Here is a 17972-nt window from a genome sequence, read left to right as displayed (position 1 = left end):
CAACTAACCTACCGCATTAGTTTTCAATTGAAGTAATCTGTTACTTAGTTACTTTTGGGGGCAAGGTGATCTAGGTGATCAAGTCAGGCTCAGTTGATAAGAATGTATATTTTTCCAGCTCTGTTTTCTCCATAAACATAAAGGAAAGGGCACTATGATGACAAAATGCGATCATGTAGTTTTACATAGAATCTCTCTTCCCAGTTTGTATCAGTGTGGAAAAACAGATTGGTAGCCAGTTGTCCTTGTATTTGAGCTCTCCTTTTATTGTGCCCAGTTGGTTTTATATAGGCCCTATGTAGTTACTTACAGAATGTGTAAATAATTCAACAAAATCATTTATTTTCAGTATTGTGAAGGAGATATTGCGTCTGTCATTATTATTTGAGTTGGTATATCCCAGAGTTATAAATTAGTCTAATTGCTGAAATAGGTCAATCAAATCAATAATGAGAGAAAAGTCTGATTAAATGGTAATTGACACAGACATGGTGGCGTAGTATGAAGATCTGAATTCCACGAACCAAGAGGTTGTGAGTTAAAATCCCAGGTGAGGACATGTTGAATAACAATTAATGTATAAATTAAAAAGCACAATTTAATCATGTGTGTTAAAAGCACTGTTTGTGTGTGTAACCAGTTGCACAGCCTTTTTTAGTTAAGCTGCCCAAATAATATTTTATAGTAGAATGAACACAAGTTGAGCAAACACCTCAAGTTTTCTCAAGTTGGAGCTAAGTTTGTGCCAACTATTTTGAGGAGCAGCTACCCACTTCTGCTTCTCTAACAACTGCAGCTTGCGGGTCATTCCACGAAAAGAGTGCCTTTTGAGTCCCTTTGATATTTTAAGTAAGAATTGTGAACCAATATTTTTTTAAAGCCTGTTATATTAATCTAAAATATATTTAATATAGACCATATGGATAATTCAATAAATCAGATTTTTTATGACACTTGCTAAAGTGCCAAAATTCTGCATTTTGACATTTCCCTCCATCAGCCCTGTGTCACTTCTAAGGAGATGTTAACCCACTTAATCCCAACATTTCTCAAAGTATCACCATCATTGTAAAGCCTTTGTCAAAGCAACAAAATAACTAAGTCATTTCTGAAGATGATTATTTATTTCATGTGATTAGTGATTTATTTACATCTGTCCATCATTTGAAGGTCAACACGTTACGTGAACAGAACTCTCATTTAATAGTCAGATCCTAGTGTAAAAGCAGGTGAGCTGGTTCCACTCTTTTTTTGCCACGTTCTGGGGTTTTGTGGTGGAAATCTGAGCGGGTCGAACATAACATGTCAACCCTGTTACCCATAGATAGACAGGCATTTATTTTCTTTTTTTAAAACAATTTTTATAATATTTTTGTGAAGCTTACATTCAATTGCCACCCTCTGTTACACACAGTGAGCTTCCATTCCCCCTGTCACAAGGGGATTTATGGCTGATTTAAGAAAACAGTCAACCCTGTTAATTTATTTGCCACTTAGTTAGCACTTACTATAGTCATTTTTTAATTTAACCTGCTGAGATTAAGTTGAACATGTGCTCTTCATGTCAGAATGTTAAAATTATGTTAAATCCAACATATATGTATTTTTTTACCAAATTACACTTCTCAAAGGGCACTGAATTGGTGGAATGACCCTTGTACTTTTCCACTCCTCCCACACACTCCCATAAGGGACACTCCCATAAGGGAGCCAAGGGGAGGATGAGGAAAATCAGCATGTTGGAGTCCAAACACACAGTCACATCTTCCCCAGGTCCTGGGGACCTTTCTGTCTATGTCTGGTATCAAGAGCCATCTGAAGCTGGTGTGAGTGAGCTGTTTCCATTGAGAGTAGAGGACGGGGTCCAGTCTGGCTGGTAGAAGTGGATGTCGAACATCCGAGCCCAGTTGGCGAACACTGTCTTCTCTGTGATGAAGCGATGGTGGCTTCCGCGCCGGTTCCGCTCATGGGAGAGATACATTGCGCACTCGTCAGGCCCCGAAGGCTCGTAGTAATGATACGGCACCGAGAGATGGGAAGGAGCCCTGGAGAAAGGAGGAAATGAGGGGGAGAGAAGTTTGAGGGGGGAAATGGAAGAGGGGGGAGAGAGAGCGAGAATGGAGAGGAGAGAGATCAACAGAAAAAGAGAGAGTGTGTGTGCATGCATGCGAGAGACAGATACAGAATGGGGAGGGGAGGGAGCGAGAGAGGGATTGAAAAATACGGAGAGATGGTGGAGATGCAGTACAGTGCATTCGGAAAGTATTCAGACCCGTTGACTTTTTCCACATTCTGTTACATTAAAGCCTTGTTCTAAAATCAATTCAATATTTTATTTCCCCGATCAATCTACACACAATACCCCCATAATGACAAAGCGATTAGAAATTGTTGCAAATTTATAAAACATAAAAAACTGAAATATCTTATTTACATAAGTATTTAGACCCTTTGCTATGAGACTCGAAATAGAGCTCAGGTGCATCCTGTTTCCATTGATCATCTTTGAGATGTTTCTACAATTTGATTGTAGAGTCTACCTGTGGTAAATTCAATTGATTGGACATGATTTGGAAAGGCACACACCTGTCTATATAAGGTCCAACAGTTGACAGTGCATGTCAAAGCAAAAACCAAACCATGAGGTCGAAGGAATTGTCCGTAGAGTTCCGAGATAGGATTGTGTCGAGACACAGATCTGGGGAAGGGTACCAAAATATTTCTGCAGTATTGAAGGTCCCCAAGGAAACAGTGGCCTCCTTCATTCTTAAATGGAAGAAGTTTGGAACCACCAAGACTCTTCCTAGAGCTGGCCACTCTGCCAAACTGAGCAATTGGGGAAGAAGGGCCTTGGTAAGGGATGTGACCAAGAACCCGATGGTCACTCTTACATGGCTACAGAGTTCCTCTGTGGAGATGGGAGAACCTTCCAGAAGGACAACTATCTCTGCAGCACTCCACCAATCAGGCCTTCATGGTAGAATGGCCAGAAAGAAGCCACTCCTCAGTAAAAGGCACATGTCAGCCCACTTGGAGTTTGCCAAAAGGCCCTTAAAGACTCTCAGACCATGAGAAACAAGATTCTCTGGTCTGATTAAACCAAGATTGAACTCTCTGGCCTGAATGTCAAGCGTCACATCTGGAAGAAACCTGGCACCATCCCTACGGTGATGCATGGTGGTAGCAGCATCATTCTGTGGGGATGTTTTTCAGTGGCAGAGACTGGGAGACTAGTCAGGATCGAGGGAAAGATGAGCGGCGCAAAGTACAGAGAGATCCTTGATGAAAACCTTCTCCAGAGTGCTCAGTACCTCAGATTGGGGCGAAGTTTCACCTTCCAACAGGACAACAACCCTAAGCACACAGCCAAGACAACGCAGGAGTGGTTTCAGGGACAAGTCTCTGAATATCCTTGAGTGGTCCAGCCAGAGCATAGACTTGAACCCGATAAAACATCTCTGGAGAGACCTGAAAATAGCTGTGTAGGGACGCTCCCCATCCAACCTGACAGAGCTTGAGGATCAGCAGAGAAGAATGGGAGAAACTCCACAAATACAGGTGTGCCAAGCGTGTAGCGTCATACCCAAGAAGACGTGAGGCTGTAATCACTGCCAAAGGTGCTTCAAACAAAGTACTGAGTAAAGGATCTGAACACTTATGTAAATGTGATATTGTATTTAAAAAATATATATATATACATTTGCAAACATGTCTAAAAAACGTTTTGCTTTGTCATTATGGGGTATTGTGTTTGGACTGATGAGAGAAAAAAACAATTTTCTTAATTTTAGAATATGGCTGTAACGTAACAAAACAAGGAACAAGTCAAGGGCTCTGAAAACTTTCTGATTGCCCTGCATATCATATTTCTTAGCCCCGAGATGTGCTTATCAAAGCTACTTCTTTCCCTGTGATAATTCTTCAGTCCTAGACTCAGTACACTCTGGCCCCAGAGGAGAGCTTGAGCCAGCATGAATAATTCACACAACACAGACATTTGATCTGGTCCCATGGACCTGCCTGTGGATATCAGCTCGATATCTGGAGCACCTGTTGTCCTCCATCTAACTATCTTTTGTTTTATTAGACCTTCCCCTCTCATGTATTTAAGATGCATAGTCAAGATATTTAGAACACAAGCAGGTATATTGTATTTGCCAGAACAGAAATAATAATATTAATAATATTAATAATAAAAGTGATAAATTGCCTATCAGTAATCATTGGGGTAATAATCCCTTATGTGGCATACGTCATTGAAACTCTTGGGTCCGACACCACTGTGCCCTGTGCTGAACCCAACCCACCTGCAAAAGTCAGGAGCCACCATGCCATAGACATTGATCGTATCACAGAGTTCCAGGGCAATGACCATGGTGAACCAGCCAGTGCTCAGCCATGAGTTAGAGGTCTTCCTGGATGACAAGGTGAGGGGAAACAAGACACAATTTATACTATATGTTCAATGAAATGTGTTGCATGACTCATATAGATTTAAATGAGAGAAATTGTGAGAGAGAAAAAAACTGGCCCTATGTGGTGCTTGCAGTGATATCCATTCTGCCCAAGGTCCTCAAGTTATTGCTTAATTTTTAATACCATAAGATTTCACACTGCCATATTCCTAATTTACATGATTTGACATGAAATCGCAATTTCAGTGCTGTTAAACAGCCATCAAAGCAGTGCCCCCTGTAAAATGGAGCCCTTTCATCTACTGAACCGTCAAGGCTAGTTTGTCGAGGTGGACCTGCCAGCCATACCAGCCCCTCACTGGGGGATATCCCAGCTGGCAGCGGTGCCACTTCTGTCTGGGCTCATTCTGTTTACTGTTGGCAGCCTCTGCCAGGGGGGCACAGGGAGAGTACCAGGGAGAGTGCCAGACAGTGAAAGTCTGGTAGGACCTGCAATCGGTTTCTGCTCCTAGCTTTGCCTCAGTGACATTATCTTGGGAGGCTGTGTAGTGCTTTTGTCACTTCCTGTCAACAGTTAATGAAGACACCAATTATCTCGTATTATCGTAGCATATGTAACTGTCATGTACAGATGTACTATCTTAATTCGATCACTCTGTTGTCGAAGAGATTTTCCTGCGCAGAAACACAGAAACATTTGGTCAATGTGTCAGCTTGTCGCAACATTGCCTGCAATGCCGTGTGATGGGTTTTGGATTTCTGAGCTTGAACTATTATTAATTATTAGTTATATTATTAATCATTAGTTATAAAAGAGACACGAGGGGTGACTGCAGGGAGAACAGTCACATGTGGCAGTGCTGATAAGGAACCATTTAAGGCCCATATCACATTGATTTAAGCAGGCAAGTCAGTTAAGAACAAATTCTTATTTACAATGGTGTCTTCGGAACAGTGGGTTAACTGCCTTTTTCAGGGGCAGAACGGCAGATTTTTACCTTAACAGCTCGGGGATTTGATCTAGCAACCTTCTGGTTACTGGTCCAATGCTCTAACCACTAGGCTACCTGCCCGGCAACAATGATGCAATGTTTAGCTATAAGGAGGAGACTCCACCCAGAGTGGGGTATGTATACTACCTCGGCTGAAACCATGTCTTTGTCTAATGCAGCTGTACTGGCCCTCTGGGAAGAATAAACTTGGTTTGAGCTTTCACAGTGTCCGTAGAGTTTTTACTCTGAGAATTAGAACCTAACACTTGGTAATGTAAAATTGGTAGTTGGCATTAGGTTGTCTCAATGTTATTACACAACTTCTTGTTTCTTCTTCTTCTACCACTTCCATTCACAACATGATCCAGCATTTTGTTTGGGACAGAGTTTCTGTACTTACAGATTGTTGAAATCCCTCTCCAGCTGCATTGTCCCATTCAATGAGATTCTCATACCCCACCGTCTACAACTAATCCTCTTAGTTCCTAACATATATTCAGTGTGCTTTGAACGAAATCCCATTAATGATAGTGTGAGTGGTTGGGTGGTTGTTGGGATTTCTTTCTTATTATTTTGTTAAAAATGCTCAAAATCAGCTTTTGAATTAGAATGTGTATGCCCAAGAGCACTGACTACAATGTATTCGACTTCCCTGGCAAATCCTGCTTCAAGTGGCTCAAGTCCTCAAACACACTGACTGTATTTTTCGGAAGTCATTCTTGACCAGAATTGGACAGACGGACAGACTCACAAAGCCAAAACCCAATGGCATCATTGACCCAAGGGTCAAAATGTCAAAGCCCTACCTGTCTCTCCCTGTCTCCTTCTTGAAGAGCTCATCGAACTGCGGCATCTTGAGCTGGGAGATGACGTAGACCTTCAGTTTGGGCAGCAGTTGGTTGACCATACGCAGGTTGTTGAAGACCAGGCCTTTGCCGTCGCGTCGCATACAGCTGCTGGGTCCCCAGAAGAGGAAGACTGAGTCCTGGCTGGCGTTGAGCAGCTCCTGCCGGCTCCGCAGTACTCTCTGCATGCTGGAGTGGGCGATGACACGCAGGCTGGTACGCTGGCCCACGTCCCGCTGGAAACTACCCCCAGTCGGGGCGTCGTTCATGCGGATGACGCACTCAGTGCTGTCGATTTCGTCCCCACGGTTGCTGCCGGTAAGGTGGCCAGAGCTGGTCACCAGGGCACAGCAGTTACAGTGCATCCTCAGAGGCTCGGGGGGAAAGTCAAGAGGTCAAAGACGGTATAGTAAAGTGAGGTCAGAGGTTACAGGAGTTCAACTGTGGCCATTAAACAACATAAAAAATGCATGCTTCCTTATTTCCTTGCACTGAAATTATGTACAGGTAACTGCCAAAATAAAGGAAACACTTTAAATTAGAGTTCTGGCGGCTCTGTTATGGTGTGGGGTGCATTTTCCTGGCATGGTTTAGGTCCTTTCAACCCCTTAGATGGCAAGGCAGATACCAACAAATACACAGCCATTCCGAGTGATTACCTTCAACCTATGGGAATCATTTCTATTCTGGTGGGAGTGGTCTGTGGTAAAGGTCTTCACAGATCCACCTGTCCGGATCCATAAGTCGAAATAATGTCACAGGTCTGGTCGGATCTGATATTATTGTCTCGGGTATGTCTCGGGAATGTGTGATTTTAACAGACTTTTCTGGAAGGATCCATACAGATCCGAATGTGACTGTTGCAGTAGAAAGAGAGAGAAAATGTGCAATTCATACGGCTGCTCTTTGCTTTCAATGAGAGTGGCGCGTGTAGCTTGTTGTTGTTGTTGGCCAATCATAAGTCATCAAAACAGCAATAGGCTACAGTCATAGAGCCTCTGTTAGGAGCAAAGGTTAGGAGATATCTAATCAATGGAAATTTTTGAATTAAAATGATGGAATTGAAAGGATAGGTTACAATGGCCAAGAGCCAACAGGTAGGCTGCTACTTTATATTCTGAATGGAATTGTTGTTTGTAACTGTGTAGGATGAGAATGCGCATACAGCCTTTATTAGCCCAGCTAGCTAGCTATCTTAACAAGCTCCTCTCGGTTTGATGCAGTCAGGACAGGTTACCTATATCATATTGGATGATAAATAACCTAGCTAAGGCAGCTATTAGTCTACTATAGCACTTGTCGGCTTAGTTGGTTGCTGTCTCTCATCTCTTCCGCCCACCTCCCTGTTCCGTGTCACTTGCTCACTCACAGTAGCCTACACACACAGCATGGCCTATGCTAGAGCATTACCTCTCTCTACTTCATCTCCCTCGCGCTTTATCAGCTCCAGATAATAAAGTAGCTTAAAAATGTACTTCTCTGCTGCTTCCCCCACTCGGATTGGATCGGGTCTGGACCCGACCAGCTCTATACGGAATTGGTCTAGTTGTTCTCGGGTACGTTTGAAACGGATCTCTATATTTAAAAAATTGATTTATGCATATTGGGTCCGGATGGGAAAGCCCCAGGTTCATTGCGGAACGGGTCCAACTTTTTGAACCTGTGAAGGCCTCTAGTCTGTGGTCTTTTCCAGGATGGCAATGCCCCCATCCACAGTGCACGAATGGTCACTAAATGGTTTTATGAGAAGGAAAATGATGTAAACCATATGCCATAGCCGTCTCAGTCACCAAATCTCAACCCAATGGAATACTTATAGAGCGATGCCTGAGACAGCGTTTTACACCATCATCAACAAAATACCAAATGATGGAATGTCCTGTGGAAGAATGGTGTCGCATCCCTCCAATAGAGTTTCAGACACTTGTAGAATCTATGCCAAGGTGCATTGAAGCTGTTCTGGCGGCTTGTGGTGGCCCAACACCCTATCAACCTTACACTGCAGTGGGCTAAATCAGGTTTGTTTCAGGATTTTTGTCTATTTTTTATTAATAATCTTTATTAATTACGAAATAATTAAAAATATTAATAACATTCTACCCATGAGGCCAAAGGAGGTGCTTTTGGTCATTGACTGCAGGAAAGGGATGTGACACTTTAGGTTGGTTATTCCTTTATTTTGGCAGTTACCTGTAGCTAACAGCATTGGACAAGTGAAACCACGGTACCCACCACATTGCTCAAGCCTATCGGAAGGCAGAAAAGAAAGAAGGATGCATGTTTGAAGTTTTCAAACAGAGTCTGCGCTCTCTCGGGCTGACTGAAGCCCAAAGGGTCTTCTACAAGAATCACACAACCCATTATCATTCAATAAAATATGAGACATATTCACATATTCATTTTGGAGTATGTAACGATGCCTGTAGCCCTTTCCTGCAGTCAAATGACCTAGTGGCCTCATGGGTGGAATGTTATTCATATTTTTCATAATTTCATCATTAATAAACATTACGTCAAAAACACGCTGAGAATCCGGTTTCTATGTCAAACGGTTTTGTTATGTTTCAGTCTCCTGTGAGTTATATAAAGTGTAATATTAGGATGCACACTCAAAATTGAACACATTTCAACTCTATATCTGACATGGTACAGGTGTTTTATTTTGTTTAAACCCATAACCATGTGTGTCAGGTGTATACTTTTGTTTCAAAGTCGATGTGTTTAAGACTACCAAGAATGTGTGACCCTGATTTAGCCCGCGAAGTAAAAGGTTAACAAAACAAGTAAAAACATTAAAAAAAGAATGTAATCCTCCCTCTCTCTCATCGATGTCAATGGGCACACGGAGAGTTGAGATCCATGGCACCAGATTCAGATCTCCCTGCCAAGAGGAAAACTGTGTTCCCCAAAATTCAACAGCACAATCAATACCCGCTACAGCATAGAGTAGAAGGCCAGGCAAAAGGGCATCTATATCTAATAATGAAAATCCTGAGACCCTCTCATGAATTATTCCAAGGCTTAATGCAGAGGCCCATTGGCATTCAGAGCTGTACTCTTAGCTTCATGCTTGACTGTGGCCCGTGTGGCCTGTGCACAAATACATACTGTGCATACGGGTGAGATTACAGACTTCACTGCCTCATGATCCCGCTCTACTGTTCACATGTGTCTTCCTGTAATCTCTGTAATTACACACAGATGAATTAACAAGGGAAGCTGCCAGGAAACGGAGAAGGGAATGGGCACGGTGTGGGAAGTGTGTGTGATGAGTGATCCGGGTTCTTCTGTCATGGTAGCAGGTTGTGAATTTTGAATTTCCCGACTTCAAACTACCGCATCTTTCATCGACATAGTGTGGATATATCAATTGCTCGCGCTAGCCAGACATCCTACAAGTAGACGAGGAAAAAAATGACACGCCACGTCACACGATTATACACAATCCCCTGCCAGGCTACGAAAAATAACTAGGGAGGATATAAATCGTATTTATTTTTCGTATTCTTTACGTTTCTGCAGATATGGAACACGTACTCCCCATGGCAATACGAACCGCTCTTCCTTACTACTTCCTACTTAATGCAGTTCGATACAAGAAAAGAAAACCATGCCGGTTTTGTTTCTGCATTTTCTCTATTGGCTAGTCTTCATGCCTGTCTCTTCTAATGAACTGCAGGTGCTTTATTCCTGGAAGATTTTGCTCTTTCCTTTTCATCTCTGCTGCTTTCTTACCTGAACGGACTATGTTTGTCTGGGAACATTTTCTCGGCACATTCGTTTCCCCTTTAACGAGTCAAGAGATAAGATTGATATTTGGAATTGAAAAAACGCTCAGGAATATGAGTGCAGCAAAACGCGGACCTAGAACCCAAGCAATAACTTTCAACTTTATTATTGGATCCTCCTTGTGGCCTAGAGCACCAGGGAAATTCTCCCAGTACCAGTAATAAGTGTTTTTGACAGGAAGACTAAATTGTCTTTGACAGAGCCCAGAGCTTCTGTCAGCTCAATACTTCTTTCTAGGCAGAAATAGCAATGACTTATCGACCTTCATTTTGAGGAAAAGGTTGAAACCGAGTCTTTTAGGGGAGAAACCTTGTCAAAAAGGATTCTCAAATAACACATAATTGAATCACATGTTATTACATATTCCATCATTATTGAAGCTACCTGCTTGAAAGCAATAATAACTGGGAGGATCCTTATTAGGCCTATGCATTTGGGAGTAGTCTGTGGTAGAGGTCTTCATGGATCCACCTGTACCCAAATAGTTTGATAGTTTTATATTATTATGAACTCATTTCAATATGAGCACACCTACCTATGCAGTAGGAACTTGACTAATACAACTCACCGTGTCATAAATCATTTATAAACCGAAAATATACATATTTCACTCAAACTGTGCATCCCAAATGGCACCCTACTCCCTATAAATTTCACCACAATTGACCAGGGCCCAAAGGGCTCTATGTAGGGAATGCCATTTGGGACGGTGCCATTTGGGACGTAGTCCCAGAGTTAGTATGGTAATGGCGCGTTGGCAGGTTCAGACTTCATTGACCTCTAATGTGAAGTAGATTAGATTAGCTGAGCCATGATAAACAGACCACAGAGCTCACAGCACAACACACAGTTATGAGTAGTGCCTCAACCCAGTCAATTACCATCCACACAGCATCTCCAGACGCATCACTATCATCCTGCTTAGACTCCTCCCCAGAGGAAAGCAGGATCATAATTGCTTTTGAGAACAGCCGCGTCCATTCAGCTTCTCTCTAGCTACCTCCCAGAATACTCACAGCACCCAAGGCGGACAGTAGCCTCGATTTTAAGTCTCGCAGTTCTGGTAAATGTAATATTTCAAAAACAACGGTTTGACAGTGAGACCAGGCGCACAGAGCCTTTCCTTTATGATGACTAGAGACAGTAGGCCAACATATCAGAGGAAATGTCAGAATTGAGGGTGTTGAGGCATTTGAGGGACAAGGGGGAATTGTCTTGGGGGGGGTGTTACTGTATTAACAGATGCGGTCAAATATATTGGCAGTGTTGCACTTTTCACAATTTCTTCTCAAATAAGTAGAAATTGAAATCATCTTTGGTGTTCACACGTGTATTTGTTTGATTTACAACTGCTTTTTAATGATGAGGGCACCAGCATTCTTCTCACAGCTCTGCGATATTTTCTGTATATATCACTGCCATTTTGTTCTTTAAAAAATGTCAAAGTTCATCTTTAACAGTGAAATCTAAAAACCGTCAATTCCCACTTAGATCCAAGATGGAGTCAACAGCTGCCTCTTACAAAATGATGATATTCATTGCTTCCTGTCAGCTTTCCTCAAGGCTCTGATTAGCCCTGTCTATCTATCTGTTTATGAGGGAGTAGGTCCTCTTGGATTAATGAGGACTTGGATCCTTCAGAAGAAGTTCTCTCAGTGAGGAGGAAGTGCGGTGGGTGCACAGCTAATGGGCTACTTATGTTAATGACATCCAGAGGATGATGTCCAATAAGGTTAGCCGTGGTTCGGTTAAGCGTCGATCTTCTAGTCTCTGTCTAGGCCTATACTGGTAAAGATATTAGATGTTCGGGAGGAATGCACTGATTCTCGTCTTAGGTAGTCGTTTTTAAGGGATTTCTGGATCCTTTGTCCGGTGTTCTATACAACTGGGATTTGTAAAGGGCATCATTGAAAGGGAGTCTCACAAATAACTAATTTCTGCACTTGTGACTTTCTCCGGTTATCTACATTTTCATTTCTAGTTCCAACTAATCATCAGAGATTACATCAAAAAGCAAGGCTTTGAAAGCAAAGTGGTGGATTTCAGCACTGGTGCGAAAACACACATATTTAGTGAGGAGATTTACAGAAAATACATGATTTGTGATTACCATGTGTAAAGGCCAGTGCATATTGATGCTGATGGCCATGTGTTAAAGGTCAACATCTCTTTAATAGGAATCGGTAAAGCATCAGAGGAGGGGGGATTGTCACTAACTGTACCTAGTCCACCAGGCGTTTGTGTGTGTGTATGTGTGTGCGTGTGTGTGAGTGTGTGTATGTGTGTGCGTGCGCGCGCGCGCTCGTGTGTGTGTGACTGCAGCTGTAATCAGATTGTCAAAAGTGAGAAAGCCATAAAGGAGGGACATTCTCAGAAAAGAAACCACCGTGACGGACAGTGGAGAAAGTAACACAAAGGGGGAGACACACTGATTAATTCTAAATTATATGATTACGTCTAAGATACACCTATTTCCTTTTTTATATATTTCCTTTTATGCTACATGTATCAGCAGCGTTTCAGCTAACATAAATGATTTGTCCTGAAATATTCAAAGGCCACCAGTCAGGTACTGTATATCTTATGTCTCATCCCAATTCACAAATGCTGAGATGAAACTAGAAAGAAATACATGTTCCCAGGTATCGAAGTAGAAAGGGTTTCCTTTGGGTAGCTTGTGAGCAAACGAATAACCTTCTATGGCACGTAGGTGGAGGCAGACCTTTCCTGTGTATTCTCCATGATTAATGTGTGGCCTTTCTCAGCCCCCAGTATGAGCCATAAAGCAGCTAGAGGAGTAGTGGTGGTACTCACAGGTCCAACACCCAGCTCAGTGGAATCATGGCCCATGAAAGAGAAAGTTATGCACATAAGTTAATGGGGGGCATAACCAGAATCCTTCAGGCGCAGTAAATACTGTAAATACGGTGGGTGTGTGTGTGTGTGTGTGTGTGTGTGTGTGTGTGTGTGTGTGTGTGTGTGTGTGTGTGTGTGTGTGTGTGTGTGTGTGTGTGTGTGTGTGTGTGTGTGCATGGGGGCGTGCATGCATGAATGCTTTGTGTATGTTAAGTGATCAGAGTCAAGAGGCCCCGCAGCTAAAGCCGATACCAACTGACTGGGATGGTCTGTGAATTCAGATCGTGATTTTCAGGGTGTAGTGGCAGCTACACTACAGCGGTACTTTAGAGTCCCTACAGTGGAGAGCAGACCTGAGATGGGGCAGTTTGCAGATTAATGAAGTAATACGATGGCAGGGAACGACTGGAGAGAAGATTCATATCAGGGGACGGGGTGAGAACGGAAATATAATCCAGATGTGTTCATTGTGCTGCCTTTTCTTGGACTGGGACCAAATAGGACACAAAGAAAGACCTCTTTGTGTCCTGTTTGGTCCGAGTTACTAAGTTCTTTCATCATCATATTCTAGCTGTTGGCTGGAAGGGGACTTCATATTGCTGCTGAATCTATTGAAAAGTTTGGGCTGGGCAAGAACAAACAACTTCGTTGTGCTGGGCATGTACAGTACAATGGCTACAAATCACACAACTCTCTGACGCTTTTAATAGTCATTAAACAGTGAGCAGTGAACAGAACCGCTCCAGACACAGACCCCCATATAATCCTGTTCTCAACTCCTCTCCGTTGTAGCCTCTCTTGTCCGGTGCCACCTGAGAGACACAGTGTCCTTCCACGCTACCGCTCTCTACTCCCGTATCTCTCCCACTCTGGAGCCATGCTGCTAAAGTCAGCCCATACAGAAGCCAGCACGCTGTGTGTGTCTCTTATTTAGGAATAACAACCAACAAAAACTCAAAGGTACCAAAACAACTGCTCTCTCTGCTACCGCACGGAAAGCGGTACCGGAGCGCCATGTCTAGGTCCAAGAGGCTTCTAATCAGCTTCTAATCAACCCCCCAAGTCATAAGACTCCTGAACATCTAATCAAATGGCAACCCAGTCTAATTGCATTGCCCCACCCCCTTCCATTACGCTGCTGCTACTCTCTGTTATTATCTATGCATATCTATGTCACTTTAATAACTCGACCTACATGTACATATTACCTCAATTACCTCAACTAACCGATACCCCAGCACATTGACTCCATACCGTTACCCCCTGTTATTTTACTGCTGCTCTTTCATTATTTGTTACTTAAAAATAAATACAAAATGTTGTTATTTTTCTTAAAACTTTATTGTTGGTTAAGGGCTTGCAAGTAAGCAAGCCCTTAAGTCCCACCCACTCGTGTGGTTTCAAGAAGAAATCTCCCGAGCTATACCAATAAGCCACTTCGAGTGTAGCCTACCTGGGATATTTGTCTGTGAGCTGGCCGGTCAGCTTTACCTGAATAACAGCTGGATACAGATCAGGAGGTGCAGCTCGTGTTATTCATGCACAACATCACTAGAGCAGTCAATGTGCCTCTCAGGTGCTTAATGTCCAACATATTGGCTGTGGCCACTGATTACAATTACACTCACAAGACACTGAATCGATTAACCCTCATCTTAGTTCTAAACGATTGAACCTTAAGCGACAGACTGAAGATATGTGGCAACAAAGGCATTTGGGTTATTGAAAAGTCTAGTGATAGTGCTGTTGATGGTACTTTGGAATACACTGTAGACTTTTGTCGAATACCTACTTACAATTTCAAAATATCTACAAAGCCTTTGGAATAAATATCTACAAAGCCTTTGGAATAAATATCTACAAAGCCTTTTGAATAAATGACACAGGAAACAACCACTGTTGGTTGACAGCATTGGTTGTCCATACATGTTTTAAATGTCTTGACACATTTCTACAGATGTTCCGTTCTTATAGTCAGTATACCGCTTACCTTTTGATCGATGACTCCAGTGTAGCCCTGTAGGGTTGATGACAGGGCTCTTCCTGGTTTAGGCTGCGCTTTCCTGGGCTTATCCATTTGCGGCCCAGTAGCAGCAGCATCCGTGGGATACGCTGTCCCTGACGTGTCCGTGAAGCTGTTGTTGTACACAACCATGAGACTGGTACCCATGGTAATAACTATAATGACGATAACCCCACGGCGCTATAATAAGGAGAAAATGGGTAAAATAGGCTATATCATGAGATATTCAACCGGTTTATAAAATATGCAAAAAAATAAATAAATTAGCCTATATCTGCAGTATGCTATAATAAATTATTTATAGCATTTCTATTCTAGAATATAATGACAAATTAGAACTTTAAAACTCTGTTAGCAGCTTATGATAATGGTTGTGAGATGACACATAATATCACATCTCTTCTTTCTATAATCACAATTAAATTCTCTAATCGACCACTCAAATCAACCCACTGTGAACAGATGTCAGTTCAGTCTAGTTTTGATTTATATTTGGTTGAGTTGTCAATTAACGTGAATTCAACGTAAAATCACCAAAAAAAATTGATTTAGGTTCAAAGTTGGGGGAATTTCTTGAGGGAAATTCTATAATGCCGATGACTCAGTTTTCCACGTTGATTCAACTTCATCACATATGATATTTGTTGTTGAAATTACGTGGTAACAACATTGACTCAACCAGTTTTTGCCCTGTGGGAACAGATGCGCTCTATGATTTAAAAAGACTGACAGCTGTGCACTCTTCACATTATAATCTTTAAATCCATCACCCAACCCATTGTTATAAAGATAGAGCTGAAACTATTTAAACAGTAGAGTAGAATAGACTAGGAGCATGATACGGTAGCAGTAGGCGAGATGTCTATTTTCTTCCATAACTTCCATCTTTCCAAAAGAGTTTCAAAAAGCCTACCACCTGAGCCTTCATTTTGTGGATGTCCTCCGTAAAATTGTTCCCTTTACATAACGATTTAGAAGCCGGAGCATTCACGTTGCTGAAATCGTCGCAGCCGTGTCTGTTTACGCCAAATAACAACTGACTGACTTTTTGACAAAGAGCGCATCCCTAATGTAGCAGATTAGCACTCGCACTGATACATACATCAACGATCCACTTCCCTCTCGCAGAATCCAGAGCGCCCAGTATGATAACTCCGCATGGTCATAATGAACGCCTGTTCAAGGATGGAAGAATTTCGTACAATTCAAATTATTGATTGGGGATCTCTTTACTGAGGAATGTAGCCTAACTCTTTCTGTTGAATGTGTTTGAAATATTGTATACATTTGTATTATGTTGTATTTGTAAATTGCAGTGCTTCCTTGTAAAAGAGACCTTTGTAAAAATGTTGGTGTTAAGCAAATAGTTTATAGGCTGTTAATTACTATTAATAAGTAGTTCATATCAGTGGTGGAAAAAGTACCCAATTGTCATACTTGAGTAAAAGTGTAGATACCTTAATAGAAAGTTACTCAAGTAAAAGTGAAAGTCAGCCAGTACAATACTACTTGAGTAAAAGTCTAGAAGTGGTTGGTTTAAAATATACTTAAGTATCAAAAGTACATGTAATTGGTTAAATATACTTAAGTATCAAAAGTAAAATTATAAATAATTTCAAATTCCTGCAAAGCAGACATCACCATTTTCTTGTTTTTAAAATGTACGGATAGCCAGGGTCCCATTACAACACTCAGACATTATTTACAGAAGACGCATTTGTGTTTAGTCAGTCCGCCACGCCAGACGCAGTAGGGATGACCACGTGTTCTCTTTATAAGTGCATGAATTTAACATTTTTTCTGTCCTTCTAAGCATTCGAAACGCAACTAGTACTTTTGGTTGTCAGGGAAAATGTATGGAGTAAAAAGTACAATGTTTTCTTTAGGAATGTCGTGAAGTAAAAGTAGTCAGAAGTATAAAGTTAATATGTAATCTATAGTTATGTAAAGTACAGATACTCAAAAAAACTACTTAAATAGTACTTTAAAGTATTTTTACGTAAGTACTTTACACCACTTGTTCATGTAAGCTGAATAATGAAATTCAATAGACGTAGTTTATGTAATGGTATAGGCTTTGCAAACATGCGGAATAACATTTATTTAAGTCCTTTTTTAATCTTATATCATAGCCTAATAACCAGATTGTGGGATAGTATTTCATAAAAGGTAGGCTGCAGAGTAATTTAGACAAGGTATTCTTATTCTTATTTATCAAATTATGTAAACATAATAAGGTAGTGGAAAAGCACCTGGGGCAGGGCTTGAACCATCAACTGCGGGACCACCTGTGTGTGCACTACCACCCATGCCTTAGAGTTCTTGACCTCTAGGCTGTGATTACAAGTGCTGCGTAGCCTCAACAGTAGTACCAAACACATGCCAACAACAGACACTGGTAACCCCGATGTGAAGTGAGAGCATATCCTCATCTAAAAATGGCAACCAGAGCAGAGCACCAGCGCTCCTCACGGGAGAGCAGATTTGCTAGAAGCTGTAATCTAGTCTGGAGCTGCTGGGAAATGGGAAACAGGCTTTTTTTAGTCGCCCTCTGAGTTGTTGACTCCCCGACTTTTATCACTTATTGACATCGCTGTAAGATGGTTCTCACCAAGAAGTTAGAAGATATGGTGTGCGGCAGCTTGAGGGAGGTGGTCAACAAAGTCCTGTTAAATCTCAATAGAAAACAATACATTCAGTCAGCCTATGATACTTGAAGTAATAGAGGGTAATATTCAGGTCGTTTCACTCTGGCCTAGATGAACATTTAATGATAGCATTGACCTAATTAGTGAAATTGGCATGGTTTAAGGGTAATTAATAATAATCAAAGCCTTATATTCAGATGCTTATGTTCATCATTTTTCTATATTATCTTTTGATATATCTTAGGACATTTGGGCTGGGAGGGATATGGCTCCAGTATGTTGTACCCGTAGCTAATTCAAATTAGTTTAACACTGCAATAATTCCACTGTGATGAAAGGGAGTATGAGGACACGTGAAAATGACCTGAAAAATAACCTGACAAATAGGACCTGAGAGAGACTGG

At 41.7% G+C, this 17972-nt stretch overlaps 1 protein-coding gene across 2 annotated transcripts; it reads right to left on the bottom strand.

The window, feature by feature from the left end:
* Window positions 1–242: 242 nt before the first annotated feature.
* LOC112250655 (alpha-N-acetylgalactosaminide alpha-2,6-sialyltransferase 5) lies at window positions 243–16026 on the bottom strand. Of its 2 annotated transcripts, none has more exons than XM_024420991.2 (5): window positions 15834–16026; window positions 14888–15100; window positions 6214–6626; window positions 4308–4415; window positions 243–2045 (listed from the first exon to the last, which is right to left on the bottom strand). In XM_024420991.2, the coding sequence occupies exons 1-5, from the start codon at window positions 15846–15848 to the stop codon at window positions 1805–1807; spliced, it is 990 nt and encodes a 329-aa protein (XP_024276759.1). In that variant the 5' UTR covers window positions 15849–16026; the 3' UTR covers window positions 243–1804. The 2 variants fall into 2 exon arrangements, with proteins under 2 accessions (XP_024276759.1, XP_024276760.1); XM_024420992.2 differs by having other exon boundaries at window positions 15837–16026.
* Window positions 16027–17972: the final 1946 nt, after the last annotated feature.

The sequence above is a fragment of the Oncorhynchus tshawytscha genome, linkage group LG05 (genome assembly GCF_018296145.1).
Source record: "Oncorhynchus tshawytscha isolate Ot180627B linkage group LG05, Otsh_v2.0, whole genome shotgun sequence".
Lineage (NCBI taxonomy): Eukaryota > Metazoa > Chordata > Actinopteri > Salmoniformes > Salmonidae > Oncorhynchus > Oncorhynchus tshawytscha.
Note: the sequence above shows the minus strand (reverse complement) of the source record. Positions and strands in the feature narration are given on the sequence as shown.

What these genes read in the sequence shown, in the direction of transcription:
- LOC112250655 (XM_024420991.2), bottom strand. An exon ending in AAGGAGACAGGGAGAGACAG is followed by an intron (nt 4,416 to 6,213) that starts GTAGGGCTTTGA and finishes CTTGTCATCCAG; the next exon opens with GAAGACCTCTAACTCATGGC. An exon ending in GTGGCTCCTGACTTTTGCAG is followed by an intron (nt 2,046 to 4,307) that starts GTGGGTTGGGTT and finishes TCCTTTCTCCAG; the next exon opens with GGCTCCTTCCCATCTCTCGG.